At 44.0% G+C, this 26,953-nt stretch overlaps 9 protein-coding genes across 9 annotated transcripts; 4 read left to right on the plus strand and 5 right to left on the minus strand.

The window, feature by feature from the left end:
• On the plus strand, positions 1-446 carry BDZ99DRAFT_460792 (uncharacterized protein; the record flags this gene model as incomplete). The annotated part of the gene is made up of 1 exon (XM_033719463.1): positions 1-446. A coding segment is annotated over exon 1 (229 nt), but the record flags the coding sequence as incomplete, so codon positions are not given.
• Positions 447-12,301: 11,855 nt separating this feature from the next.
• On the minus strand, positions 12,302-13,557 carry BDZ99DRAFT_507478 (uncharacterized protein; the record flags this gene model as incomplete). Its single annotated transcript, XM_033724250.1, has 3 exons — positions 12,302-12,896; positions 12,956-13,431; positions 13,540-13,557. 3 exons carry the CDS (start codon positions 13,555-13,557, stop codon positions 12,302-12,304), a joined length of 1,089 nt encoding a protein of 362 aa, XP_033580552.1.
• A 1,355-nt stretch (positions 13,558-14,912) lies between these two features.
• On the minus strand, positions 14,913-15,620 carry BDZ99DRAFT_474219 (uncharacterized protein; the record flags this gene model as incomplete). The annotated part of the gene is made up of 2 exons (XM_033721877.1): positions 14,913-15,250; positions 15,299-15,620. The coding sequence occupies 2 exons, from the start codon at positions 15,618-15,620 to the stop codon at positions 14,913-14,915; spliced, it is 660 nt and encodes a 219-aa protein (XP_033580553.1).
• Positions 15,621-16,556: 936 nt separating this feature from the next.
• Positions 16,557-18,331, minus strand: BDZ99DRAFT_517837 (uncharacterized protein; the record flags this gene model as incomplete). The annotated part of the gene is made up of 2 exons (XM_033725224.1): positions 16,557-16,840; positions 17,887-18,331. The coding sequence occupies 2 exons, from the start codon at positions 18,329-18,331 to the stop codon at positions 16,557-16,559; spliced, it is 729 nt and encodes a 242-aa protein (XP_033580554.1).
• A 246-nt stretch (positions 18,332-18,577) lies between these two features.
• BDZ99DRAFT_474222 (uncharacterized protein) lies at positions 18,578-19,354 on the minus strand (the record flags this gene model as incomplete). Its single annotated transcript, XM_033721878.1, has 3 exons — positions 18,578-18,622; positions 18,654-18,850; positions 19,006-19,354. 3 exons carry the CDS (start codon positions 19,352-19,354, stop codon positions 18,578-18,580), a joined length of 591 nt encoding a protein of 196 aa, XP_033580555.1.
• Positions 19,355-21,156: 1,802 nt separating this feature from the next.
• On the minus strand, positions 21,157-21,570 carry BDZ99DRAFT_474224 (uncharacterized protein; the record flags this gene model as incomplete). The annotated part of the gene is made up of 1 exon (XM_033721879.1): positions 21,157-21,570. The coding sequence occupies one exon, from the start codon at positions 21,568-21,570 to the stop codon at positions 21,157-21,159; it is 414 nt and encodes a 137-aa protein (XP_033580556.1).
• Positions 21,571-23,530: 1,960 nt separating this feature from the next.
• Positions 23,531-24,165, plus strand: BDZ99DRAFT_474225 (uncharacterized protein; the record flags this gene model as incomplete). Its single annotated transcript, XM_033721880.1, has 2 exons — positions 23,531-23,879; positions 23,945-24,165. The coding sequence occupies 2 exons, from the start codon at positions 23,531-23,533 to the stop codon at positions 24,163-24,165; spliced, it is 570 nt and encodes a 189-aa protein (XP_033580557.1).
• Positions 24,166-24,826: 661 nt separating this feature from the next.
• On the plus strand, positions 24,827-25,510 carry BDZ99DRAFT_517842 (uncharacterized protein; the record flags this gene model as incomplete). Its single annotated transcript, XM_033725225.1, has 2 exons — positions 24,827-25,100; positions 25,167-25,510. 2 exons carry the CDS (start codon positions 24,827-24,829, stop codon positions 25,508-25,510), a joined length of 618 nt encoding a protein of 205 aa, XP_033580558.1.
• Positions 25,511-26,097: 587 nt separating this feature from the next.
• On the plus strand, positions 26,098-26,796 carry BDZ99DRAFT_517843 (uncharacterized protein; the record flags this gene model as incomplete). The annotated part of the gene is made up of 2 exons (XM_033725226.1): positions 26,098-26,513; positions 26,589-26,796. 2 exons carry the CDS (start codon positions 26,098-26,100, stop codon positions 26,794-26,796), a joined length of 624 nt encoding a protein of 207 aa, XP_033580559.1.
• Between the last annotated feature and the right edge of the window lie 157 nt (positions 26,797-26,953).

The raw sequence follows: 26,953 nt of genomic DNA on the forward strand, positions 1-26,953 counted from the left end.
CAACCTGAGTGTTATGAGCCCGGATACTTATCAGGATCTGCCTTCCTCCCTGCCCTGTTGTTGTTGTTATTGCTTTTTGAACCTTTTTGGTGTTGAGTCAGTCACAACGCCACAAAAACGCCACAGCCGAATCGACTACACAACAGCCCGTGTTCTCTCACCAATATGCCATCTACTTCCACCTCTGTTGAAAGGATTGTTCTATCCTCCCCTGCCGACTGGAAGCACTGGTTCTTCACCGTCGAAACAAAGGCCTACTCCGGCAATGTATGGGAATATGTCAACCCCAACAAGCTATTTTCTGATGATTCCACGAAACTGAATAAGCCTGGCCGGCCTGCACTACCGGCAGCAGCAAGCAGCGCGGAAACATGGACCCCGGCGGCTAAATTAGATTGGAAACAAGCCCAAGAGAATGCTAAGAAGGAGGAAGATTGCTATAACGCTAAAATCGATGCTATTAACAAACTCCGAGTCTATATTATTAAAACGGTCGTATTGCACTATATACTATTTATTAATAAGGCTAAGACTATATATAAAATGCTAATTAGCCTTAAGAATTAGGTAGCTCTATCTAATTAGCTACGCCGCTATAAACTCCGCATGCTATAGCAGCAGCAGCAAAAGTTTCTAAAGGATTTAAATATTAAATAATAGCTATAGGAATAGATAGTTCTCTATAGAGAATATAAAGAATATTAACTACTTAAAGCTGCCGATAATTATCTATAACTTAACTTCCTGCTTTCTATTTAGCTAAAAAATCCCGAATTTTTAATATACTGGCGTAATAAAATACACCGCTATATAGCTAGGGCTAAGAATACTCTACTACTTTAGGAACTAGTTAATTTATTCCGTAACTAAAAATAGGAGGCTCTAGCTATTATAGGTAAAATTACCAGCTATTCTATATTTATAATAATATTTAATAGTATAGAATTAAAGCTACTAAGTACGCCGGCAGCTATATAGGCTACTATAATAGTATCTATACTAGCCGCTATAATAGCCTTTATAATAGCCTCTAAAGCTAAAAATAAGCTCCTAGAATATATCTATAAAAAACACTATTTTTTCCGAAATTACCTATATATTTATAAAAATAAACAGCTAAATAAATAGAAAAGCAACCTAGCTATAGTAGCTAAGCTTAAGGAAAACCTTAAGAATTAACCTAAAAAATAGCAGGCAATAGTTTAAAAGCTATAGGAAATAGCTAAGGCTAAAAGGCCTAATACTAGATTAGTTTCTTACTTTATAATTACTATTATTCCGTATAGAATATTCTATTTATCTACCTATAGCCTATATAATAGCGTGCTTTTTAACTATATAGCAACTATATATATTTTTAACTACTAAAGCCGGTTTATTAGCAATTTAATACTATTAAATAATACTTACTATACTAGTAGCTTAATAGTATTAATTGCTAGCTATAGAATAGCTAAGTATTACAGCTTAAACGGTAAAGCTTACTGCACAGCGTAACACGTAATATTAGGACCCGGCGAGAGGCCTTATTATAAGGGCCTATGCGAGCCTTAGCAGGAGTATACCTGCTGACCGCCGCCCTGCCTTTTTATAGCTTCTTAAGCTACGTCTTATTATTTAACCCGCCTGCCTGCTGTGTATTATAGAATACGTAGTAAATTTAGTTATTACTTCTACCTACCTGCCTAAGCTAGCTAGGGTAATCCTGCCGCCCAAGACTGTAATATTACGTAGCTCTTTACCCACCTAGCTATCTACCTGCACTGCCGACCTAATATCCTACTTTTTTCCCCTAGTCCTGCCGGACAGTAAATCCGCGTTTGCCGCCTATATTACTAACTATATACACGAATAGTATAAGTACTGCCGCTAAATATACGAATATATTAATACTGCCTAGGAAAGCCTTACTAAAAACTACTAAGCCGCACTCCGCATATAAGCCTTAGAATTGGAAATTAAGGAATATAAATAATAGAGCAACTAACTAAAGGCATAATTATAAGCTGTCTATAAATACTAGAAAAAAGAAATAAAAAAGCTTACGGATAAACTAGCTTTAGCCCTTACTAAAAGATAGAGAGCAATTAATATAGCTATACCTACTATCCGCACCGCTTTATAAACCCTAATACTGCAAGTACTAACTAAAGGAAATATAGCTAATATAGTATAAACGCCTCTATCTACTTCTAATATATTTACCACCTCTGCCCGGCTTTCTAAAAAACAACCTAACCCTAATAAGTTTACAGGTAACTAAAAAAACCTCTGCCGCTTCCTTTCTTAAATCTATAAGAAAATAACTATTAACTAAAACCGCTTTCCTAACCCCTAAAGCTAAATATTCTATATAAACAGTTGTCTAAGTAGAAACCTGTATACTTAAGTCCTACCGTATATTATAAAAGGAAACTATTAACTACCTAATTTTAAAGCTATTCTAGAACTCTTAGAATAAGTATATAGAGACCCTAACTAAGTCCGCAACTTCTGCGCTAAACTGTTCCGCCTCCGCCAGAATAATAAAGAATTTAGCATTTTTTTTACTAAATTCTAACGCCTAGCTTTAGAAGGAGAGCTTTCTAAGAAAGCTCTACTAACCCTTTTAGAAAAAGCTATTAACCGTAAACTAAAGGAAATACTACTCTACTATAAACCCCCTAGCAGGAAGTACTATATATTTGCAAAGTTTCTTTAAAACCTAGATAACTGCTGTAAATAATATAAAGTATTTACTACTATAACCCTAAAAATATATACTAATATAAATTAAACCTATTAGGAAACACCTGTTCCTATAGGAATATAAACTGCTATACCTTAGTTATTACTAAGAGTATCCGGCGCTATAAAAATTATAGAAGTCTCCGGAGACCTAATAAATTTTTTAAAAGGTTACTTAACTTAATATAAAAGAAAGGAATATTACTATTACGGATCTAAGAAATACTTTATCTATAACTGCCCTTAGCCTAATAAATACTTTATCTGCTCCCGCCCTATTTATAAAAATATGTCCTTCCGGAGCCCCTTACCGCCCTCTACTAAATATAAAACCCGGATACTGCTAAAACCTGCTTCTCCCCTATTTTCTACTTTAATAAAAAAATTAAGCCTAATATAGGTTGTAGCTAGGCTTATATACTGCGCACTATATAAGTATCTATTGCTGCTATCTAAGGGATAACTATTAAAAAGGAACAGGTTATAAAAGCTAACCTGTTAATTATACCTGTACGTTTAGAATACTAGGGCTAGAGTATTCTAGCGTATAGTATAATTAATAGTAGCTATAAAGGGAAAGCGCTAGTTAATAAAAACTAGGTAAAGTATTACTGTATCCTAATAATTCCGCTTAAGTACCCTTTTTACCTAGAACTAGCTAATAGAGGCAATTCTAAAGCGGGTAAAGTAACCTATACTATTTAGGTTTAATTACGGATAAATAAATATTTAGAGACTGTTTAAATAGGGGTAACTAAACTAAGTTATTACCCGATTATTCTAGGAATCCTGTAGCTACGCCTGTATAATCCTATACCGGACTAGTCCCGTAATATACTATAGTTTATAAGCTAGTACTATTATAAACACTATAATATACTGTAAAGAGCAATACGTATATAAGGAATTGCTAATATTCTAAAAAAAAACCGCCCGGAGTACCTGCCGCCTGCACTAAAAAACCTAGAAGAGAAGAATATAGCACCTATTTCCTTACGCGTATATAGCGCCTACCTATAAAAAGGATATAAACTTTTCTCTATATTACTAGATAATATTAACTATATTCTATCTAAAAAAAAGAGCTTTAACCTAGACCGCCTGCCTAAAAAACTATAAAAGTTTACTAATATTTTTTCGCCTAAAAATACTAACTACCTGCTACTGCACCGCCCGTATAACTATAAGATTAAGTTAGAAAAAGGAAAAATGCCCTTCTTTAGACCCTTATACCTAATATTCTATAATAAGCTAATAGCTCTAAAAGAATAGGTAGCAGATAATCTAAAAAAAGGATTTATCCGCCCTAGCTTTTTACCTGCTGCGTTACCTATATTATTTATAAAAAAGCCTGGAGAAGGCCTTCGCTTCTGCGTTAACTACCGAGCGCTAAATACTATAATAGTTAAGGACCGCTACCCGCTACTGTTAATAAAGGAAACCTTAAGTAACCTAAAAAGGATAAAGTACTTTATAAAGATTAATATTATATCTGCCTTTAATAACCTATATATAAAAAAGGGTTAAAAATAGCTTACCGCGTTCCGAACCCGACTAGAACTGTTTAAAACCTTAGTAATACTATTTAGGCTTACTAGAACCCCTGCAACGTTCTAACAATTTATAAATAATACTCTATAAGAGCATCTTAATATTTTCTATACTACCTACCTAGATAATATTCTAATTTACAGCCGGAACTAAACTAAACACCTAGAGTATATCCGCACTATACTAAAACTACTATAAAAAGCAGGACTCTACGCAAAGATTAAGAAATATAAGTTCTTTACCGAAGAAATAATATTCCTAGGTATTATTATAGGAGCTAACAGCCTGTAAATAGACCTAGAGAAAATTAAAGCTATAATAGACTAGGAAATACTAACTTACCTAACTAATATATAAGCTTTTATAGGATTTAGAAACTTCTACTGCTAATTTATTAGAGACTTCTTAAAGATTATTACTCTGCTAGTACGCCTAATAAAAAAGGGCGTTGCCTTTATATAGAATGCTGCCTATTAGAAAGCTTTTACTAAATTAAAAAAAGCCTTTACCTCTGCACCTATTCTAGCACTGTTTAACTAGAATAAGCCTATTATTATAGAAATAGATACATCTAATTATATCTTAGCTAGCGTCTTATTATAGTATAGAGACAACGGAATCCTACGCCCTATTATATTCTTCTTAAAAAAGCACTTAGTTGTAGAATACAACTATAAGATATATAATAAAAAACTGCTTACTATTATCTAATACTTTAAAGAATAGAGACTAGAGCTTAAAAGCGCCGCCTTATCTATTAAAGTTATTACTAACTACTATAATTTAGAGTACTTTATAATAATAAAACTACTAAACTACCGCTAGGCCTGCTAGTCTAAATTTCTATCCCGTTTTAACTTTAAAATTATATATTAACCCGGAAAACTTAGGGTAAAGCCCGATTCTTTAACTAGGAGGTTAGAGGACCTGCCTAAAAAAGGGGATAAATATTTCCGCTACTAAAGCCAGATAATTCTAAAAAGATTAAACTTTAAAAATAAAATAGAAAAAAAAACTATAAAAAAAGTAACCTTTAAAAATAAAGCTAAAATAATAGCTCTAGCACCCGTAAGAACCTGGTAAGAAGGCTTATTGCTAACTCCTCTAGATAACACCCTATAAAATAAATAAAAAACTAAGGAAAATATAGAACTACCCTCTATAATTACCGCCCTGCTAAGAATAGTATATAAAAAAGACCCTATCCCGCTATTAGTTCTAAAAGCCTTAGAAAAAGAACACCGCTGTTATATAAAGCTTATATTAGCTAAATACTAGAAAAAAGGTAAATACCTATACTATTAAAACTGCCTATATATACCCGACTATAATAAACTAAAGGTAGAACTTCTATATATATACTATAGAAATACTATTACCGGCTACTTTAGAAGATCTAAAATATATAGCCTAATAGCCTGCAGTTACTACTAGCCCGGAATACTACCTTATATAGACTATTAGGTTAGGAACTGCTAAATATATAAGAAAACTACTCTATTATAAAAAGCCTACTAAAGTATTCTAAAGCCGCTGCCTATTCCTAAAAAAGCCTGGTATAATATATTAATAGATTTTATTATATACCTGCTGTATAGCGGAAAGTATAATATAATCCTTATTATAGTAGACTGCCTAACTAAAATAAAATACTTTCTTACCTATAAAGGGACCTGTAATACGGAAGATATTATAAAACTTTTCCTAAAAAATATCTAGAAACTATATAGCCTGCCTGCCTCTATTATATCTAACTAAGGGCCCTAGTTTATAGCTAAATTCTAGAAACACCTAACTAGCTGCCTAAGAATTAACTGCCTACTATTAACTATATACTACCCTAAAACTAATAGCTAAACTAAGAAAGCTAACGCTGTTCTAAAATAGTACTTACGGGTATACGTGTTCTATTTATAGAATAACTAGGCTAAATAGCTGCTTTTAGCTAAACTGTTAATTAATACTATAAATTCTAAAAGCATCTATATCTCCCCCTTTTTTATAAACTATAGCTTCCACCTATATTTAGGTTTTAAGCCGGTTAAACTATTAACCCGCCCGCCTACTAGAAACGCTAAGCGCTTTACTAAGTATATAGAAAAGATTCTAGAATATCTAAAGTCTAAACTTACTGCCTTCTGTGCCCGATATAAAAATAATATAAACTATAACTGTTGCCCTGCTTATAACTATTAAGTTAATAACTTAGTATAGTTAAATACTAAAAATATTAAAACCCTCCGCCTCTAGAAGAAGCTAGATTAGAAGAATCTTAGACTATTCTGCGTAGAGAAGGTTGTTAGCCCTTACGCATACCGCCTAACCTTACCGGAGAGCATGCGCAACCACAACGTCTTCCACGTTAGTTTACTAAGACCTGCCGCAAATAATCCGCTGCCCGGCCAGCATCAAGAACCACCGCCGCCAGTTGAAGTCAAAGGCTTAGAGGAGTGGGAAGTCGAGGAAGTTGTCGACTCTCGATGGGAGCGTCGCGGTCGTGGCCGCCCCCGCCTGAAGTACACGGTGAAGTGGACCGGATATAACAAAGTCACAGAAGAGCCCGCTAACTATCTGGAACATGCCGAGGAAGCTATCCGGTCGTTCCATCGCTGTTACCCTGAAAAGCCCGGTCCTTAGGCCTCAACAGAGTTCGGCCGTAAGGAGGGGAGTACTGTCACAGCTTAAACGGTGAAGCTTGCTGCACAGCGTAACACGTAATGTTAGGACCCGGCGAGAGGCCTTGTTGCAAGGGCCTATGCGAGCCTTGGCAGGAGTATACCTGCCGACCGCCGCCCTGCCTCCTTATAGCTCCTTAAGCTACGTCTTATTATTTAACCCGCCTGCCTGCCGTGCATTATAGAACACGTAGTGAATTCAGTTATTACTTTTACCTACCTGCCCGAGCTAGCTAGGGCAATCCTGCCGCCCGAGACCGTAACACTAAGATTTCGCTATAAAGCTTTAATAGTAGCTATTTTACCCTACTATTAAAGGCTGTATATATTCTAGGATTTTACTATAGTATAGTTTTTCTTAGTAAGCTTAATAAAAAAAAAGGTGTTTTAGTATAATAAGAAAAACTATTTATATAATTTATAATATAGATAAAAAGTTATTTAGGCCTATATTAAGTAATAAAATAAATAGAATTTTATTAAATTTTATAAAGCTAATTTAAATCTAATAAACTTAATACTATAGCAGCTGGCTAAGTAGATAGCTATATATATAGCTATATATATAGCTAAGTAGCCGGCTAAGCAGCCGGCTAAGTAGACGGCTATATATACAGCTATATAGCCGGCTATACAGCAGGCCGTATAGTAGGCTATAAAGCCGGCTATATAGATAGCTACGCAGCAGGCCGTAAAGCTAGCTATATAGTAGGCCGTGCAGCTTTTAAACTTTTCGAATATATAACAGCTAATAGCTACCTACTAAGGGGATTTTCTATTAAAGCCTATACCGGCCGCTGTTATAGTAAATTATCTAAAGATTAACTTTACTATATTCCTAATATACTAAAGCCGTTTTATATAACCTCTATAATATAGGCTATACTTAGCTTATTTAATTAAGCTCTAGTAGTTTATTATAGCTCTTAGCTTACTATAGTATTACCGCCTAAGCTATACTAGCCCCTAGGCTCTATAGTATTTAACTGCTGCTATTATTAAAGATATACTAGAAAGCAGAGTAGAACTTATTAGCCCTACTATTTCTAAATACTCTAAATATACCTTAAGTAAAGCTAAGTAATAAATCTCCTATATACCTATTTTAAAGCCCTTTAGGCTATTTAAACTTATATAATTTAATATTATATATAAAGAATATAGCTATAATAATAATAGCTATACTATCTATTTTTTCTACCTATATATAAAAGTATATATATACCGAATATTTAGTAGTATAGCTAATTTAACCTAAATTATTATAGATAAAGTTGCCCTTATTAAAAAGTAATAGAATATTACTATATATACGCTATAAACTAATAGAGAATAATTGCTTAGTAATAAATTTAGGGTATAGCACTATAGTAAGGGTATTAAATTTAATTAATCTACAGCCTATAATACTATATAAAATAGTAGAGCAGAGCGCTCTAGCGGAATTATTATTAAAAATGCCTGTTATATATAAAAGGAAAGCTAATTACCTATAAATTTATAGCCGGAAGTATATAAAACAGCTGCCTATTTACTTAATAGAACGCCTACTAAAGCGCTAGGTTAAAAAACTCTAATTACAGCCTTATAGGCTGTAACTAGCAGGCTAATAGACCCCAGCGTGCAGCATCTACGCATATATAGATATAGAGTATATCTAATATTAAAAAAGCTACTAAAAATACTAAAAATAACACCCTAAGTAATTATTAGCTATTTTATTAGCTATAAATCGGCTAATATCTATAGAATATAGGTGCTAAATAAGAATAAAGTTATTAGGGCACAGGACGTTATATTTAATAAAACGCTATTTTATAACCCTTTATTAGAAAATCTGGCTATATAACTACTAATTTAATAGGTAAAGCATATTCTAAATATAAAAAGCCTTTTAAAGCCGCCTATTATATAAACCTACTAAATAATAGAGAATAATAATTCTAATAACCCCCTATTTAATAAAATTAAAGTATAACCCTATATAGAGTAATAGTAGCAGCTGCCTATATAGTAGTAGCCGCCTATATAGTAGTAGCAGCCGCCTGTATAGTAGTAGTAGCCGCCCGGCTTACTAAGCTTAAATAATAACAACTGCTCTAGTAATAGCCGTTTAGAGCCTGCCTTACCTACGCTAAATCCTACGCTATTACCTAGCTATTTTCCTATAGTATTGCCTATAACCTCTACTATAGTATTACCTACAGCCTTTACTATAGTATTACCTACGGTTTCTACTATAGTATTACCTACAGCCTCTACTATAGTATTACCTACAGCCTCTGCTATAGTATTACCTATAGCCTTACTAATAGCCTTACTAACGGCCTTTATAGTAGCTACTATAGCAGCTTTTTTAAGGCCTACCTATAACTATAAGCCGGCTAAACCCTATACAGCCTTATATATAGTAATTATATAAGCTAAAGCTTTAGATAAATACTTACCTACTCTATATACTGCTTTTACTATAGGTATTACTAAAGATAGCTATTAAAAATTCCTTTTAAAGCTACCTAGAAACTAAAAGTAGCTACTATAGTACTTTAAGTACTAGAGGTTTATAGCAGCCGCTATTAAAGAACTTAATAGCTTAGTAGAACACGGTAGCTTTATAGCTATAGAAAAAACGCTAGAAATAAAGGCCCTAGCTATACCGGTTATCTAGGTATTTATATATAAATTTAATAAAAACAGCTTTTTTATACGCTATAAAGCACGCCTATATATACGCAGTAACCTTTAATAGCCTATAGAGCTAGACACCTATATAGCTATATTAGCCGGAAAGACCTTTTAGGCCTATATAGCTATTATCTATATAGCTAATTTTAATACCTAGCAGGCTAATACTATATCGGCCTTTATAAACCTAAAGCTAAATAAAAAAGTATATATCTACTACCCTAATAGCTTCTGCTGTAAAAGCTACCTACTATATATAAATAAAGGCCTCTATAGCCTTTACTATTCCCCTCTACTATAGCTAAATAATTAATTAAAAATACTGCGGGAATTAGGGCTTAAAAAGGTACCCGGCGTGCTATACCTATTTATTAATTAATACCTAATTATATTCTTCTATATAGACAATTTTATAGTATACTATATACTATAATATAGCAATAAATTAGCTAATTTTAAACATGCCCTAATAGCTTAATATAAGATAAAAAATCTAGGGGAAGTTTTCTAGTTCCTAGGCATTTATATACTCTATAACCGAGCCGCCGGCTAACTATAGCTTTGCTAGGATTTGTATATTAATAAAATTGCAGGCAAATTCCGGCAGAAGGAGGCCCTCCGTGTGCATACGCCGATGGCTATAGATGGCCTTATTCCCTATAAAGCCGCAGCAGCTAGTGCATCCTCTATCTACAGCTATTAACAGAAAATAGGGTTATTGCTCTATGCAGCTATTAATACACGGCCGGATATAGCCCGTACAACCTTACGGCTGGCCAAATTTGCCAGGAACCCGTCGCCCGCTCACCACTATACTGCTAACCGAGCACTTGCCTATCTCTATTAAACAAGGGGATATGCACTGCAGTATTCTGCCTCCACAATCAACACCGATCAAATGCTTGTACGAGCCAGCGATGCCAGCTTTGCCGACGACGTTGCTACACGCCGAAGCTCACAAGGATATATCCTGAAGCTTTTTGGTGGCCCTGTCAATTGGAAGGCCACCAAACAAACGCACGTGACGAAGTCCTCCACCGATGCAGAGCTTACAGCTATATCGGCAGCTGTGTCGGAATTCATGTGGTGGCAACGCCTATTTGTACACCTAGATCTAGCCCTAGAGGGCAACCAGGCCATTTCCGTGCTGTGCGATAACCAGCAAACCATCCGGCTACTTACAACGGCCGGCAGCAAGCTTACTACTAGCCTTAAGCACGTTGATATACACAGCCACTGGCTACGCCAAGAAGTACAAGCCGGCAACATACAAATTGAATGGATTGCATCCGAACGTATGATAGCAGACGGCTTTACAAAGGTCCTATCTCGACAGAAACACGAGAATTTCGTTCGACAGCTCAACCTCGTTGATATATTCGATCGCATCGGCCAGGGCACCACGGCCAATGAATCCGACGGCGACAAATAGCCCTACAAACACCACAAATTGCCAAGATTTCCTATATCTCATGCACTTCTACAGTCTCATCTCTCTTCCGAAGTTGGGGGGTGACTTGGAGTTGCTGGCATAGTAGCTGCCTACATGCCTAGCCAGTTACAACTTCTACAGAGAGGGGTTGGGGTACGGTGGCCTACCGTGCCTACCGTGCCTACTGCTGTCTCTAATCAGTGCTTCTGCCTACGCGTACAGTCACTTCCTACGTAGTATATAGTTTGGCCTTCGGGCCCCCGAAATAAGACAGAGTTCACGTCAATTTGCAACCTGAGTCTTGTCAGTCGATCCACAATGCGCGCAGGTACCAGGGAAAGGATTGCCTTCCGGACGGTAGATTGGTCCCTGCCAGACCTCATGTACGACCGTATCTATAGAGGCATTATTAGTATACGCGCTTGGATGAGAAACCGCAGGGCACCGAGAAACATAGCCACACTCACCATCCTGCTTAGCGGTTGCATAGGATTGGCGTCTGACGATATTCTCCGCTTCCTTCTTCTCCAAGAAATATCTTCCCCATTCTCGGACCAATACATGGACGGGATGGAGTCAACGACCGGCTTCCTGCCTACGTCAGCCATGGCCTGTAGCTCTAAGACGCGATTTTCGGGGTCGCTAGAAAGGCCGCCGTACTGCAACGACAAAGCTCCCGTGGGATCGAGCTCGTTGAGAGTCACTTCCAGCAATGTGCTGAACTGATCCACTGGAACATCTCTGAATTTCTTGGTGACCTCAGGGAAGTCGACACATAGGTGCATGAACTTCGCTGCGACCTCGGGGTCGTGGAGGGCTAGTGTTAAAGACATCTTTCCAGGTCGACAAGGGCGACTGACTTGTAACTGTACTACGACGTTGTGATCGCGATGGCTCGATGAGGGTAACAACCTTGGAAACTGAGATGGTCGCAGGTGCTAGATATATTGGCAGCCAGCGCAAGCGAGTCACATGATCGCTTAGCGACACCCCGCAGGGCGACACTATGTACGCAACGCACGATGTTATGTTGGCATATTTCACAATATTCTAACGTCTATGTTCTCTGAAAGATACCAAGGAATTGCTAGGACCGAAGTCACATCGTCGCTTAGCATCTCAGAAGGCGATCAATGTCGGGATCACTTCAAATCACAGCGCGCTAAGAACATTTTGGACTGGTGATGCTACTCTCGATGATTCGATGTACTAGTAAAAGATACTTTTGCTATCAAGGAGTCCGCGAAGCTTCGAACTCCTTTCTAACCTCCTCCGCGAGTTCATCGTCTGTCAAGAATCGATACGCCGCAATGGCCATTCCTTCGCAAGCTAATAGAGCTCGATCAAACGAAGAACGAGTACCAGCTGCCTTTTCAAATCCCACCGTGTGAGGATTCGCACCCTCCGACGAGATGCCAAAGGCACCATGCCAACTGGGACACTCATGACTTACGTTCCCCTGATCCGTCGACACCGGCGTAGTCTCACGGCCCACGTTATTCTGTGTCTCGAGACCAAGCCCCTTTATTGCATCTTGGAATGCCCCACAAATAGCTACATTAGTACGGAGGTCCGCATACGCCCCCGCATCCCTACGCGTGATATCCAGCTCACATCCCGTAGCCTCCGCAGCTCCTTTACAGCAACTCACAATGCGTTGGTCCAACACCTCCGCTCGCGCCAACATCGGTGCTCGCACTGTAAATGCCAGCATCACTTTCTCAGGGATGACATTAGTGGCAATTCCACCCTCCGGAATGATAACATGAATACGCTCCTCCGGCCGCACGTGCTGCCGCAACAACGCCATACGCCAGCACCGCCGCCTGAGCGCATTAACCCATCCCATGGATTCATCCCCGCGTGCGCCGCTTTGCCTCGAAACGTCACGCTGGAAGTGGTGATGGCGAGCGTCTTGTCGAATGCATCGCCTAGGATGTGATCTGGGAAGTGGCTGGAGCTGGTTGGGTGCACCATTAGACATGCATCGGCATCTTTGTAAGCGCCCGCTTTGATCAGCGTAATCTTGCCTCCGATGGTTTCTTCGGCGGGGGTTCCTAGTAGTCGGACGCGACCGGGGAGTTTGCTCTCCTGCAGAGCTTCCGCGACGGCCAGAAAGGCCCAGAGGGATGTTGTAGCGATGAGGTTGTGGCCGCATGCGTGGCCGACGTCGGGGAGGGCGTCGTATTCCGCGTTGAATGTAAGCACTCTTCCCCCTGAGCCGAATTCAGCTTCGAAGGCCGCGGGGGCGTTGTAAGCGTGAGGTGCTACTTTGATTGCGGGGCCTAGTGATTCCAGTGCCGCGACGAGGGTGTCGTGGGCGGTGTGTTCTTGGAGGGCTAATTCGGGGTTTTGAAAGATCTGAGTTTTAGTCAGAAAATTGCGCGAAGCAGTCTAACAATGCGATGGTGCCTTTTGATTGACTTCCCGGAGCAGTTCTCGATGCCTAGTCAGACTTTGGTGGATTACTGCCAGAATTTCTGTCATATTTCTGCAAACTGAACTTGAGATAAATTTGGGGGTTAGTAAACACACACCCCCTTTTTGGTAAACGTACACCCCTTTTTTGGTAAACGCACACCCCCCCCCCCCCCCCCCCCTGTCGTTTCACCGCCTTCTGATTGACTCGGAGCAGCGCGGAGCTTCCTCCGGCCATTCACCCTTACGTCTATCTGCACGTGACGCTATACACGAGGCCGTACGTGATGCTATACGCAAGGCCGTACATAATGCTATACACAAGGCCGTACGTGATGCTATACGCGAGGCCGTACGTGAGACTATACGTGAGCTCGTACGTGAGCTTGTACGTGAGCTCGTACATAAGGCTATACAAATTGGCATGATGTAATTGCTTGTGTTGTACATGGCCGCATTTGGAGAGAGCATTCGGAATTAGTGAGCGAGTTAAGCGAGCCAATAGGAAGCTACGGAGTAGTCCTCCGAGCCAATCAGAGGGCGGTGAAACAACACCGGGGGGGGGGGGTGTGCGTTTACCAAAAAGGGGGTGTGTGTTTACTAACCCCCATAAATTTTGTGTAAGAATACTAATATTGAGAAGACTATGTGTTTTTTCCAAAAAAAAACGGACTAACAACAACTCCCAGAGGTCAGCTATATGTGAGTCGAAGTAAAGGTGGCTGGGCCCAACCCCCCATATTATAACCGAAAATACGAATCCTTCAGGATGGAATCCCTGTGTAAATCACGCCACCATTTCGCTGCCTTGTGAACGTCACGGTCTTGGCACCACCCTGTGTCTTTTTCAACCTGTCTTTCGGTTTTACCTTCCCCTTTGGCCTTGCAGGCCTACACCCCCTGGAAAAGTGAAAGGATGGATCTGGTTAAGGTACGTTTGCAGGTACTTGCTGTTGGGGACACTGCGAAAGCTGGGTTTTAGTAGCTTAAGTTGATGCGAATAATTCACTGAAGTTGATTAGTGTGAGACCAAAACCATAGGACAATGACGAAACATAGGGTTTCCTTGTTCTCTCTTCCAAGCTTCTGTTCTGAGAAAAATTGGTTGAACACGCTAGTACGAGGGCGTCAATTGGAACCTCATGTGGGGAATTTGTGGTCGCAATGCGAGGACGGGATTCTAATCAGTATAGGTTGAGAGATTGGTGCTCTGAGGTGCTTGAGTAGACAGCAGTCCAACCTCATGACTCTATCTTGTGTGTTTAGCTAGAATCCTCCAGCCAAGGCTAGCATAGGAGCTTTGCGGCACCTGAAAACACTACATTCCCTTAAGCCATAGACATGTTTAGAAAGTCGCCTAATTCCCGGGTCAACTCCCACCAGCAGTAATAACTCAGACACCAAAGGCCTGCTCCCCACCCTCCTCAGATTTCTCCATCCTGCTTGGACTTGTCACCTTCCCTAACCTTCATGTCTCCTTCGGGTTGTTGGTCCTTCTTAAACTTCTTGGTTTCCTCAGATCTCATCGTATCCAATCTAGCGCACCATGCAGGAATGAGGCCCGCAGTCCGCTTGCAATACCGCTTATGAAATCCCCAGTCGGCGCGCTGACACTCCTTAGAGCAATAGCGAATCAAGTTGCATCCGCTGCAAGATCGTATGTTCTCCATGGAGCCGCACGTCTGGCAAAGCTGTGAGATTGAAGGTCCAGTTGGGTAGTATGTGGTGGGCTTCCAGCCCTCCAGAGTTTGAGAAATATCGACTCCATGATGTTATCCAAACACGTAGATGTCTCAAATTCGCCACTTACCATCAGCGATAGACTTGGTACCCCGCGGAACCAACATTCTCTGTCGCCCGTCGTCGAGGAAGCTCAGGATTCCCTTATCTTCTGTCCAACGAGCCGGGGGTATCATGTCAACGATCGGCTTGCTGAACTTGTTGCACAGAATCTGGAGCAGTGACGCGCGGAATTCAGGGTTCGTTGCCTGTTCTTTATAGAAGAAGGCGCTGGCTGGATGGTTGGGGTCCATGCGATTGAGCATCAACTGCACCAACTCGTCCATTGACTCGATCGTTTCTCCTTCCATGAAAAAGAAATTGGGATCCTTCAGATCTTGTTTGGGGGGCATTGTGGCGATTTGGTGAGAGCCAAGGACGCGAGTGCCGTGGAAGTGGACCGATATTGGAGTAGGTTAGTGAGGCGGTCGAGGAAATTGAAGGAGAAATGAGATTGAGACTCGCTTAGCATGACTAACCTGGCAAGCGAGTGCACGGGCTTCACGGGCTCAGGTGAAATGGAATCGCGACATAAGCGAACACCAAAATCTAGTCGCAGGCTTTGTGTTCAGAAACAAAGTCTTTCGGGATGCTCAAAGCAGTCTATAGGAGCTGTGTAGCTATGCTTTCGCTTGGCATTGGTAGTCTACATTATTCACTCTTTGAGTGGTCAGAGGGTCCCTCAAGGCAGGAAAGCAAATGAAAGATAAGAAATGCTGAGAAGAACCCATCGTTCCATGTGCTAACGCCACGGAGTCCTGTCCCCTCATTTGGGTACAATCTTGATAGCCTTCCGGCCGCCAAAGAACAAATAAGTATTTGGCGGCTTCTCCGTGCCCTCTTCGATCTTCTCACCGTCGACATTCTTTCCTTGTCCGGACTTTTACTCTTGCGAGTGTTTGCAAAGAGGTTTGTGGGTCTTCCAGCCGGCGCGTTGGCATGTCTTCGAGCAGTACTGAATCTATCCACAGTTGCCACAGACCGACAGGCCGTCCTTCCTACCACACTCGCTGCATCCATCCTGTGGGCGAGATCGGTCAGGGAAGTATGTAGTAGGCTTCCACCCTTCCGGAGCAGGTTGTTTGAGAACTAGACCAAAGCTTAGCCAGCTTCCTTGACGTTATGATAAAGACCAAATTCACTTACGTTCCGCCATGTCCTCGCCCCGAGCCTTTTTCGTGATCGCCTTCCCAATCAAGCCCATATAATTGATCGCCTTGAATTCCGGTCCCTCTTCAATAAACTCATATTCACCATCATTTTTGCTCCAGTTTGCGGGGGACACGGTATCAGTAACGGGTATTCCGATCTCGTTTGCCTGGCATTGGAGCTCCGCAGCTCGGAAGAGCGTTGGTGGTTCGATGTGTTTTCCAGAAATTATACGCCTGATGAGTGCGGTTGAGGCGGTTCTGCATCAGCTCCGTGAAAGCCTGGAGCTCTTCTTCCGAATGGCCCTTGCAGCCTTTGGCCCACTCTTCTGGTTTCTCGCTTCGGTCGAGAAACGCGAACGCTGTCATGGCATCGTTCGGATCGGACATGGTAGCCATGATGGTAGGTATGCGTAGTCTTGGAGCTGCGGGTAATGTTTTGGAGCTGTTAGCTTGGTGAGGTGTTGGTGGGTGGGAAAGAAGATATTGAGGGGGAGGAATGGGTTGAGGAGCTTTGAAGTGGGTAAGCAAGACTATTCCTTACGTTGGTGAATAGTATCACTGAACCCTAACAACTGCAGACAATTACGGAAATGTCCGGACTTTGCGTGTAAGGAAAGCTCTGGGCTATAGAGGTAGCTTATCATGACGATCACTATAGCTATTCACACAGGAAGAACGGGATAAGATCGGGAAAGGTTTGGCATCACATATTTATGAGTACATGCCGAGTACACATGAAGGATGTTACTATTGAATGCTTGCCTGACATGGTTCTCCCGTTCCTACTGATTCTGTAAGAAAAGCCAAAGTGAAGAGTTTCATGTCTGGTGCTCAGTAGCAAAGGCTTTTAGCAAAAGCGCCCAACGCGAGCATATAGCTACATGGATTCAGCTATTAGGTGGCTCTGTGGCTCTGAACTCCCTTGAACACCTTGATACGCTTGCAGAGTTCCTTGTGACTTTCCGCATCAGCTTCCTGACAGGTTTCAGAGCAGTATTCCATAGTGAGACACTCCGCACACTTGAGAAGCTTCCCCTTCGACATGCACTCAGGTTGAAATTGATGTGAACTCTGATTTCTATGGGTGTCTAGCTCGTTGTTTATATACTAGGGGAAGGAGGGGGGCCAGCCCCGGGGGCATAACGTGGTATCTCTTCCTGACGCGTTACTTGATTCATCCTGTTTCCTGATACAGTACTGATACCGTGCTGCAGCACTGCTGTTGCACTACCTGTTACTTCCTCCTGTATCAGCATGTTATCCTGATACGTTACTGCATATGAGTTGCTGACCCTAGGTTGTAGTGCTGCAACCCGAGTCATGCACTTGTCGCAGACCGGCTGACGTCGGCGCTTTGTGGGATAGTACGTCACAGGCTTCAAGCAGGATTGATTCTCCGGAGCATTCAAGTCTCATGCTCAAGTCAGCACATTCATCCATCTAGTGAAGGTATAGTAAATACACTTACCTAGCTCATCTTCCGGCCAGCAAACCTCTGCCTTCCACCAAACTAGAATGCCATGTTGACTGGGCTCGTAGACCGCCTTAGCATTCTCATCTTCATTCAGCAGCTCGCACGCTTTCTCCGTTGCCTTCGTGTCATGCGTGACATTGCCATTGCCAGTCACCGGTGGATCTGCGATGATCGCTGTGTCAGGGCCTGTAGTGGTTACCGGAATTCCTACTTCGTCTGCTAGCTTCTGGAGACGGTATTCTCGGAAACGGGGAAGTTGCTCGGCTTGTTCCCAGACGAAATGGGAGGGATGAGAGGGGTCGTGACGGCTTTGAATCAGCTCGGTGATGACGGCGCTAGGTTCGTGGAGGAGGTGGGCGAACGTTTCGGGGATCGAGCCTTGTTGGTAGGCGTGGAGGAAGGTATTGTAGGGATCTGATTGCGAAGGCGGCTCCGCCATGTTTGTTATGTGGGGGAGGGTCGATCAAAGTGTGGGTGTGGATAGTAGGAAGGGTGTCAGAAGTTGAGGAAAAGAATCACGGAAAAGAACCACGGAAAGGACTTAGGCAAATTGATCTATCTGCACGCTTTGGTGAATGGACGAGCACGCTGAAGGAGTTGCATGACCGTTGGCACATTTTTAGCAGTCCAATTGATTCATTCGATGCCTAGGCCAGTCTCCAATCTTGGCGAAGCGATATCTTCTTCAAATCTCAAGATCCGTCGGAGTACTCGACACACCGCCAACCAACTGTGCACGAATCTCACTAATGCAAACGCACCGCCACAATCTGCTCGCATACACCCTGGTGTCTTGCCAAGTCTGCCCTCTGGCAGGCGATTGAGCAGTACGCTACGCTGGCGCAGCCGTAACACATAAATTCCAGCACGCTGAGATTCCGGCAGGTTGGGCAGAGGCAGTCCACTATCATGCGAGTTGGATGATACGTCTTAGGTATGACGCCTGATCCTGGCGCGACTGTGATATCATATTAGCTGTGCCCTAAATACCCCTCGATTGGTACCACTCTCGACTCTGCAATGTTCTGATTCAAAACGTCCAGGTTTTGGCATCATAGAGAGCCTCGTCAGGGTATCCCTCACGGTAGCGCCCGGGCTTGGGGAGAGACTCACTGATTGCAGGAGGATGATTGACGGCTCCATGTGCTGTGCCGATAGTGATGCACTTTCCAAGGTCCATAGTCTCCCGGAGAGTGAAATAGTGATGCGGAACGACATCGGTAATGGGATAGCCCTGGTGATTTGCGACGACCTGCATCTGCGCGGGTCGAAAGAGAATGCTCGTGTGGTTATCCTTCAAGAACTGGTACCACTGATGCACGGTCAATCTCTCGCGTGCGGCCATCACAAGTTTGTTGAATTCCTGTAGTGAGAGGGCTTGGAGTTCATCGGGGGCGCCACCACGCAAGCAGAGGAAACGGGTGATAGTTTCGGGGTCGCTGGGGTCGGCCTTGGGGGCCATGGTGATGGTATTTGAGGACCCTCAACTTGTTGTGTAGGTGCGGAGGATGCAAGAAGATCTGTGGAAGTGCGTTGTTGAAGTGTAGTTGATGTGGAGTGCACGGAACCCTAGTCGTTTTCATGTGAAGGTGAAGAGATCTCTCACTCCTTGACGTCATTCGCCTCGTTGCTTTCCAGCGTACAGCACCTCTTTGACACTATCTGTAGTGCCTTGATAGCACGTGAATTGCGAGCAAACCACATCTTCAAAACTGCGGACACCTTGCTGGGCCACCCTGCACTGTACGGTCGCGAGATGAACTTTCGTGCAATTTCATTCGTCTCATGTCAAACACTCTGCAATGCCATTATTTTAGTACTCTACATGATTCTATTCATCTTCCTCTCAACGATACGAAGTATAATATATTCGCTGTCTCAGCTACATGTTCACCTCACGGCGCTTGTGATGCCTTCAGCACCTCTGTAATGACTCCAGTGTCTCCCGATATCTCAAGGTTACAATACGGCGGCATTCATGTTTGTGACCAAACTTCGACTCGCCATCATCCCAACTCCGCCACCGACATTCATCCGAGCAGTAGTTCACAGAGGCGCAAGCAGTGCACTGGTGGGCCGGGCTCCCCTCGTTTTTGCAGGGTGAGAACGAACAGATTGGGGAAGGCTTTGGATAGTAAATAGTTGGACGCCAACTAGAATCTCGCGGAACGTATATATTGAAGCAATCTTAGCATTCGAAGACGCCACCGCCTGCGCATTCACTCACAATGCCTCGCCGGCTCAACTGTTTTCTCGTCTTTGGTAATAGTTATCATCAGTTTCTCCGGAGACTTTCTCCGCGTGCAGTCGACGAGATACTCGGGGCACACAGCGTCGGTGAACGATGTTCCTGTGTCTGTTGCCAAGGCTTGCATCCTTCGCGATCGAAATATTTTTGAGAGATCGTTTCCATAAGAAGGATGAGCGGTATCAATGTATTTTTGAATGAAGTTTTGGAACTTAGGATCTTGCATCTGAGCCAGATGATGCCTCACATATTCTCTATCAGTATCAACGCCTGTGTGCGTAGCCTTGACGAGAAACTTTGGGCTCAATTCTGCAGGCTGTGGAAGAGACATGGTTGCTAGATACTGCCTAGCCCGATGCTTCCAGATTCGGACGGCGATGAAGAAGAGCACAGAGACATGGTACAAGTACTTCAAGTATTTCCAGGGAATCGTTGTTCGTCCGCTTCGTACTTATTGCCTATCGAAGATAGTAGCAAACTGGTAATGATCACAAAGCCCCGTCACAGCCTTATCACAAATCAACATCTTAGCCTTCTGGAGGTCATATGAATTCTTGTATGGAGTTCAGGAGTGACTAGCCGGCACTAGTTCAGTCCAGATGCTCACAAACCATATGTAAAACCCAAACCAAAGCCCAAACCAAAATATTTGTTTGCCGATCACCCTACTATCTCAAGTCTTAGAAGTCTCTGTGACTGCTCCCTCGACCTTGTTGTCCTCCGAAATGCCTTTTTCCTAATCTTTCAAGTTTTGGGTGGCATCGCAACACTTCTTGTGAACCGACCACTCCGCCTTCTGGCATTTCTCAGAGCAATACTGAACGGACAAGCATCGGGAGCACACGCTGAGGTCGTTTGAAGCCTTGCGGTTACGGCAGAAAGGTACAGAGTGTGGGAAGTAGACGTCAGGCTTCCAGTTCAAGTCTCGAGGGATGACTAAGTTCCTAATTAATATAATTTCATGAACTTTTTTTTTCAACAGTCGCGTAGAAGGTACTCGCCATTTTCCTTTGGGACTACCCTAAGCTGTCCACCCCCAAAAGCCCGAGAACCCCCAAGGTGTTCGGATCCGTTTGTCCCCCCTTCATGACACATAGCTCGAGATATTCTGGGGGTACAGCGTAGGTAATTAGGGAGGCTGCTTGGTTGGCTAGCGCCTGAAGCTGCTCGGCTCGAACTTGTCTCATAGCTGTGGGGCCCTTCAAGTTCCAGAAGGGACAGTTAGGGTTGACGCCTTCGTTGACCATGTCGTAGAAGCTGTCTATCTCGTTTTGTGGCCAACCGGATATGAAGCTCTCCACATGTTCTGGTCCTCCTTTGGCTTCCCACTCCATAAGGGGATTGGGACTGTCGAGGTTGGAAGGCATGGCTGCTGGTTTGCGGCGTTTATAGGGTGCAAGGTTCAGGTAGACATGGTACGACTGATTCATGAGGTAGCCAGCGAATTTCTGACGTCAAAGTAAAGACTTCGAAATGATGGCATGGTTTAGGCCTCAAGCGTGGGCTTGTAGATCACTCAGTAAGCGTAGATCTATGTGCTCCATAAGTAGGACCTCATACCTGTGACCTCAACCTCCCTTAACTGCGGTATCAACCGCCATTCGGATACACTCTTCGAGTCACGTACTCTCCTATTTATCACGTATCTAAGCTCACTCATGTACCTGAATATAAAATGCCATATAATTTTAGCAAACTCTTCCATCGCTGACTTTACTTAGCAGTTAATAATCAACCCAATTAAGTCCAACTAACATACGATGAACTAAAACGCTGCCGCTCTAAACATTCCTTCGGGGCCGAAGACTATTCACGTAGTCCAACTCCACTGTCTGTACTACCTTGAAAACGTCATTACGTCGTGCCCCAGGCTGTAATCCTGCCATCCGAGATCTATCTTAAACAGAGAACGGTACAGGGCAATAGATTCCCATTTCGTCTTAAACCGTAAAACACAGAACTAGTGGGGAGTTTTGGCTGCCTATGGCCGCTGGGATAGCAAGGCCGAGCATACTAGTCATGTCTACGCCATCGGATGATAGACTCCAGTAATACAGACTTCGCCCGTTGGAGAACACTCGTGAGATAGACTACCATAATCTTGCCGTTTGCTGCTCATTGAGAATCAACACGTAGAGTTCAGAAGCTCCCAGAATCGGCTTGAGCTCCCACACGCTACCTAATTCACCATGATCAAGATCCAGAGTCCCATTTCGCGGCCAATCCGCCATTTCCCATAGAACTCGCCATCTCAAGCCGCAGAGTCCCCTGGTTCCTTCTCCCCAGCGTTATTGCCCTCCGGAGCAATGGGTTTTGTCTCCTCTCTAAAGTCTCTGATGATATTACATCCAATCTTGTGATCTTTCCAGTTTGCCTTCTGGCACCACGCTCACCGGCCCGCCGGACGCATACAAGGAGATCATAAACGACGGCCTCGGGGATGCTTTCCACCTCTACAACCTCCAGCGGTCGAAGGGACAACCACAGGTGCGTTGTCACGCTTTGTGATGGAGGAGCCATCATTAAGCCTAAAAACGGAGGTGAGTGATGTTTAGCTGGTCAGCAGTTCACGGTACGCTGATGTTGAGGTAGTTGCTCCCCTGATCCTCCGAAGGTCTATCTCCCTGAGCTTAAGATGGTCTGTCGTACTTGTAAGACTACACAGGGTTTGCGCTTGTGCACGGGTTGCTCTCTCTTTCAGTACTGCTCGACTGAGTGCTAGAAGGTGCATTAGAAGGTTCACAAGAACTTTTGTCGCATGATCAAACGTATGAACGCGAAGGCGGAGGTGGTCGGTGAGGGTTATGGAAAGGGGAAGGTGGCTTCGGAGGAGAGTAAATTGGCTTCTGAGAATGGCGATGCAGCTCCTAAGGATGGCAAGGCGACCGAAGACGATGGGGAAGCTTGAGGGTTGAATGATGGGCAGGCATCAGTCTCCGCTTCGAAAAGGGTTCCTTGCCTTCACGGGATAGCAACGGTAGTGCGAGGGGTTGATGGTTCGGTTTTGTATCTGCATAGCTTGCGCTATAGCTGATTACTCTACCTGAACATTAGGATACAAAATCAACTCTTTTTTGCACATATCGGCTTTGTCAATGCCTTGCCAATTGATGTTTGTCGGGAAGTAGCAGTGACGGCCACGGCAGGCGCACGTCACCTCTTGTATATAGTCTCGCCTTCCCCTAGACCTCTCTCTCTTCTGTATCATCATCAACATCCAATCCATTAATCACGTACACAGCATAAAACTCGTTACTCCGTCAAAGTGTTGATTCTTGATTTGATATCAGCATTCTTTCACCGTCAGGCAGTCCGTGAACGCCTTACAGAAGCACAGTCCGCTGGTACTTCGACCACATTCTCACAGCAATTCTCTCTACCACAGCCACGATGCCGCCTCCAACCTGGAGCATCCACCATCCAGAGAGCGGTACTCATACCAAGATCACTTGGGGTGACGATGAGAGGGGCACGAAGAAATATGAGGACCTCATGAAGGGTCATGGGCCTGCTCTCCGCACCTTCATGGCGATGATCGAGGAGACCCATAACCAGGGACATCCCTCCTGGCGCCTGAGAGGCAATCGAACTATAGAGCAATTCCGCGCCGAGAAGATTCAGGAGGTCGCAACACTGACGGAGACGCCTATCATCGATAGCTTACCGCCAGAGTATATCGGAAAGAATTGCGATGTGGGGATTGGAAGAGTACCCATCATTATTAAGCCGAAGCCAGATGGTGAGTCCCAACGCGAATTTTCTCGATTTCCCGCGTGACAGAGCGTGAGACTAATCTAGCTGTAGTTCCTTCCCAAGACCCGAATTGGCAGCCGACTACCTACCTCCCTGAACCTCGGCCCTATTGCATCGTCTGCTACTCTGTAGAGGTCCCCAAGTTGTGCACAGGCTGTTCTTCTGTCCGATTCTGTTCCACGAAGTGCCAGAAAGAGCACTGGAAGCGTGGTCACAAGCACAATTGCCGCCATATCGCCGACTTTAGGAGGGAAGCGAACGCCGCCGCATAGGGAGAGAAGTACGGAAGCTTCCGGGGATTGCCAGTAAGCTGTCCAGGCTCAAGAAACTTGAAGGCTGCGAACGAATCTCAAAGTCCTGGGACTCAGGATACTTCGAACATGGTAGGGAACGGGGTCTTGGGCTCTATGAGGCTATGACAACCTGACCGATTTCTGGCACACGGCGCCTTAACCTCTGGGGAACTCTCGGTTGCATACGCATATATCGTGCATGGTCACTCGTTTCCAGAGTTGCTAGAACAATAAACGAAGCCACTCTGTTCGCAGAAACTTGGCATTGAATACCGGAACTGTATTGTAACACCGAAACTAAACACGCACATTTGTAATACGTCCGTATTTTGATCTTTTGGTGTTGACTACCACTCGCAGAACCGCCTCATAGCATTGAATATGTAGCCACTTACTTCCTGTGAACCCGCTCTGGCACCAATCACGTGCTCAGCTAATCATCCACTTAGCATGGAGCTTTTAGCGCCGTCGCAATTAGCTCCTTTTGCAATCCACCACTACAAAAGCTCTCAAATCTTCATCACGACCACATCCGCAAGCAATTCTGGTTAAGGTGCCACCACGCCTCCTCCAAATAACCCAACACGGCTCTTCCACCACCCCGAGACCGGCTCCGAGGTTGTGGTCGGGTACAACGCAAATGGAGCAACGGAGTATCAGGAACTCTTCAAGGAAAAACAACGAGGCCACTACCCAAGCTTTCCTGGGTCTCTTCGCAGATGTTGTCAACCCAAAGTACCCATGCCGAGCGCTGAAAAGGGACAAAACAGACCAGCAGCTCCGAGCCGAGAAACTACAGTCTATCGCAACACGTTCAGTGACTATCATTGACACGATTCCCCCTGAACAAATCGGGGGCCGATTCTCTGTGGACATTGATAATTTGGATATTCTTGTTACGGCGAAGAACCTTGGTAGGTAGATGTGGCGGCTTAGAGCACTTATAGAAACGCTGGAGGATGGAGCTGATGATGCTGTAGTTGCTCCACAAGGCCACAATTGGAAGCCTGCTATCTACTATCCCGAGCCGGAGCCGTTCTGTCCTATCTGCAAATCACCGCTGGGCCTGCGCTTGTGTACCGGTTGCTCATGTGTTTCATACTGCTCGAGGGAATGCCAGAGGGTGCATTGGAAAGATCACAGGGACGTATGTCGACACATCACAGGACTGAAGGACAAGGGTTATGTTGCAAAGGAGATCGAGACAGCGAACCCGGCTTCAGAAGGCCACGAGGGAGTTTTTGTGGGCGACGAGATAATTTTTGAGGGTGTCTGGAGGGTGTTGGAGAACAGCGAGGGGGTTGCGAGTGATTCCAAACCCTGATGCAGCGGCATTGCGACGTCGACCATGGACTGGGAAATGCTGGGATCTGGGCATTGTAGCTTAAGGACGTCTTCAAAACTTCTCTAGTTGATCAACGAAAACCTCTCAGGTTTTCAAAAGCTGCAAAATTAAGGTGGTATGTCACGGAACAAGGAGCTGTATGCCGTGTACGTAATGTATCGGATGATGACGATGATGTAGGAGAGAGAGGTCTGGAGGAAGGTGAGGCTATATACAAGAGGTGACACGATACAAGAGATGACACGTGCTTGCCGTAGCGCTCACTGCTACTCCCTGACATGGTATCAGCATAGAATTCTCCATCAAACGTAGTCAGAATCATATGCCAGGAAGTACAAGTTATAATGTTGCGGACACTCCCCTTCGGCAATGTTCCAGCAGATTCTGTTGGGGGTGAAGTGACGAATCGAAACGAATTCACCATTCTGCAGCCATGAACATGTTACTAAGCGAAAGAAAAGTCACCTCCCAGTGTTGCTATGAACTCTACGCTATCTCCAGCTACACCCGCAGCCCTTCAACACCACAACCACACTCACACAACTCGCAGGATCGGCCTTGCCGTCATGGCCTCTTCAACATGGAACATCCCCCACCCGGAGACCGGCTCCAATACCTACGTTACGTACCAGCCGGGCGACAAGCTCAAAGCCGAAGGCAAAGACGATCCAGCCGCATTTGCTGCAGTGATAGCCGATCTCGCCCCCAAAGAAGTTTTTGAAGCCTTGCACGCACTCATCGATGACGCTGCCACCCCAGCTCACCCCTCTTGGAAGTCCAGAGGGAACATCCCCATCGCCCAATTCCGAGCCCAAAAAATGCAAACATTCGCCAACCTCACGGAATGGGTCGTCACCGATGCAGTTCCTCCCGAGCATCTCGAGCTATGGGTTTTAGAACAGAACGAGGAGGGCTTGGATCGATCTTGCTCTGTGAAGTTCCCCCCAGGCGGGTTTAGAGTCGCCCCAAGCAAGCCTAGCAAGTAGAGACCGCAGGTTCACAGACAAATGAGGAAGATTGGAGATGCTGACTCGTATCGATAAAGTTGACGCAAAAGATCCGAACTGGCGCCCGGCCGTCTACTACCCCGAACCTCGACCAGCCTGCCGCGTCTGCTCGAAGCTGGAACCTTTGCGCTTGTGCAGCGGCTGCTCGTGCGTCAAGTATTGCTCAACGGCTTGTCAGAAGGAGCACTGGGGACGCCACAAGAAAACCTGCCGTGCCGTCTCTACGTCGAAGCAGGAGATGCAGGCGGAGGGCAATAAGGATGAGCAGTCGGCGTAGGAGGCCATCCAGGATACCGGCGCTTGAGGCAGCGAGGTGATATACAAACATTAGCAAAGTCACCACAACTATCGAGATTCATAATTGGTCTTTTAGATGCTAGATTACTAGGATTGTAACATTCTCCTGTAACACAGC

Source organism: Mytilinidion resinicola (assembly GCF_010093595.1).
Source record: "Mytilinidion resinicola strain CBS 304.34 unplaced genomic scaffold BDZ99scaffold_5, whole genome shotgun sequence".
Taxonomy (NCBI): domain Eukaryota; kingdom Fungi; phylum Ascomycota; class Dothideomycetes; order Mytilinidiales; family Mytilinidiaceae; genus Mytilinidion; species Mytilinidion resinicola.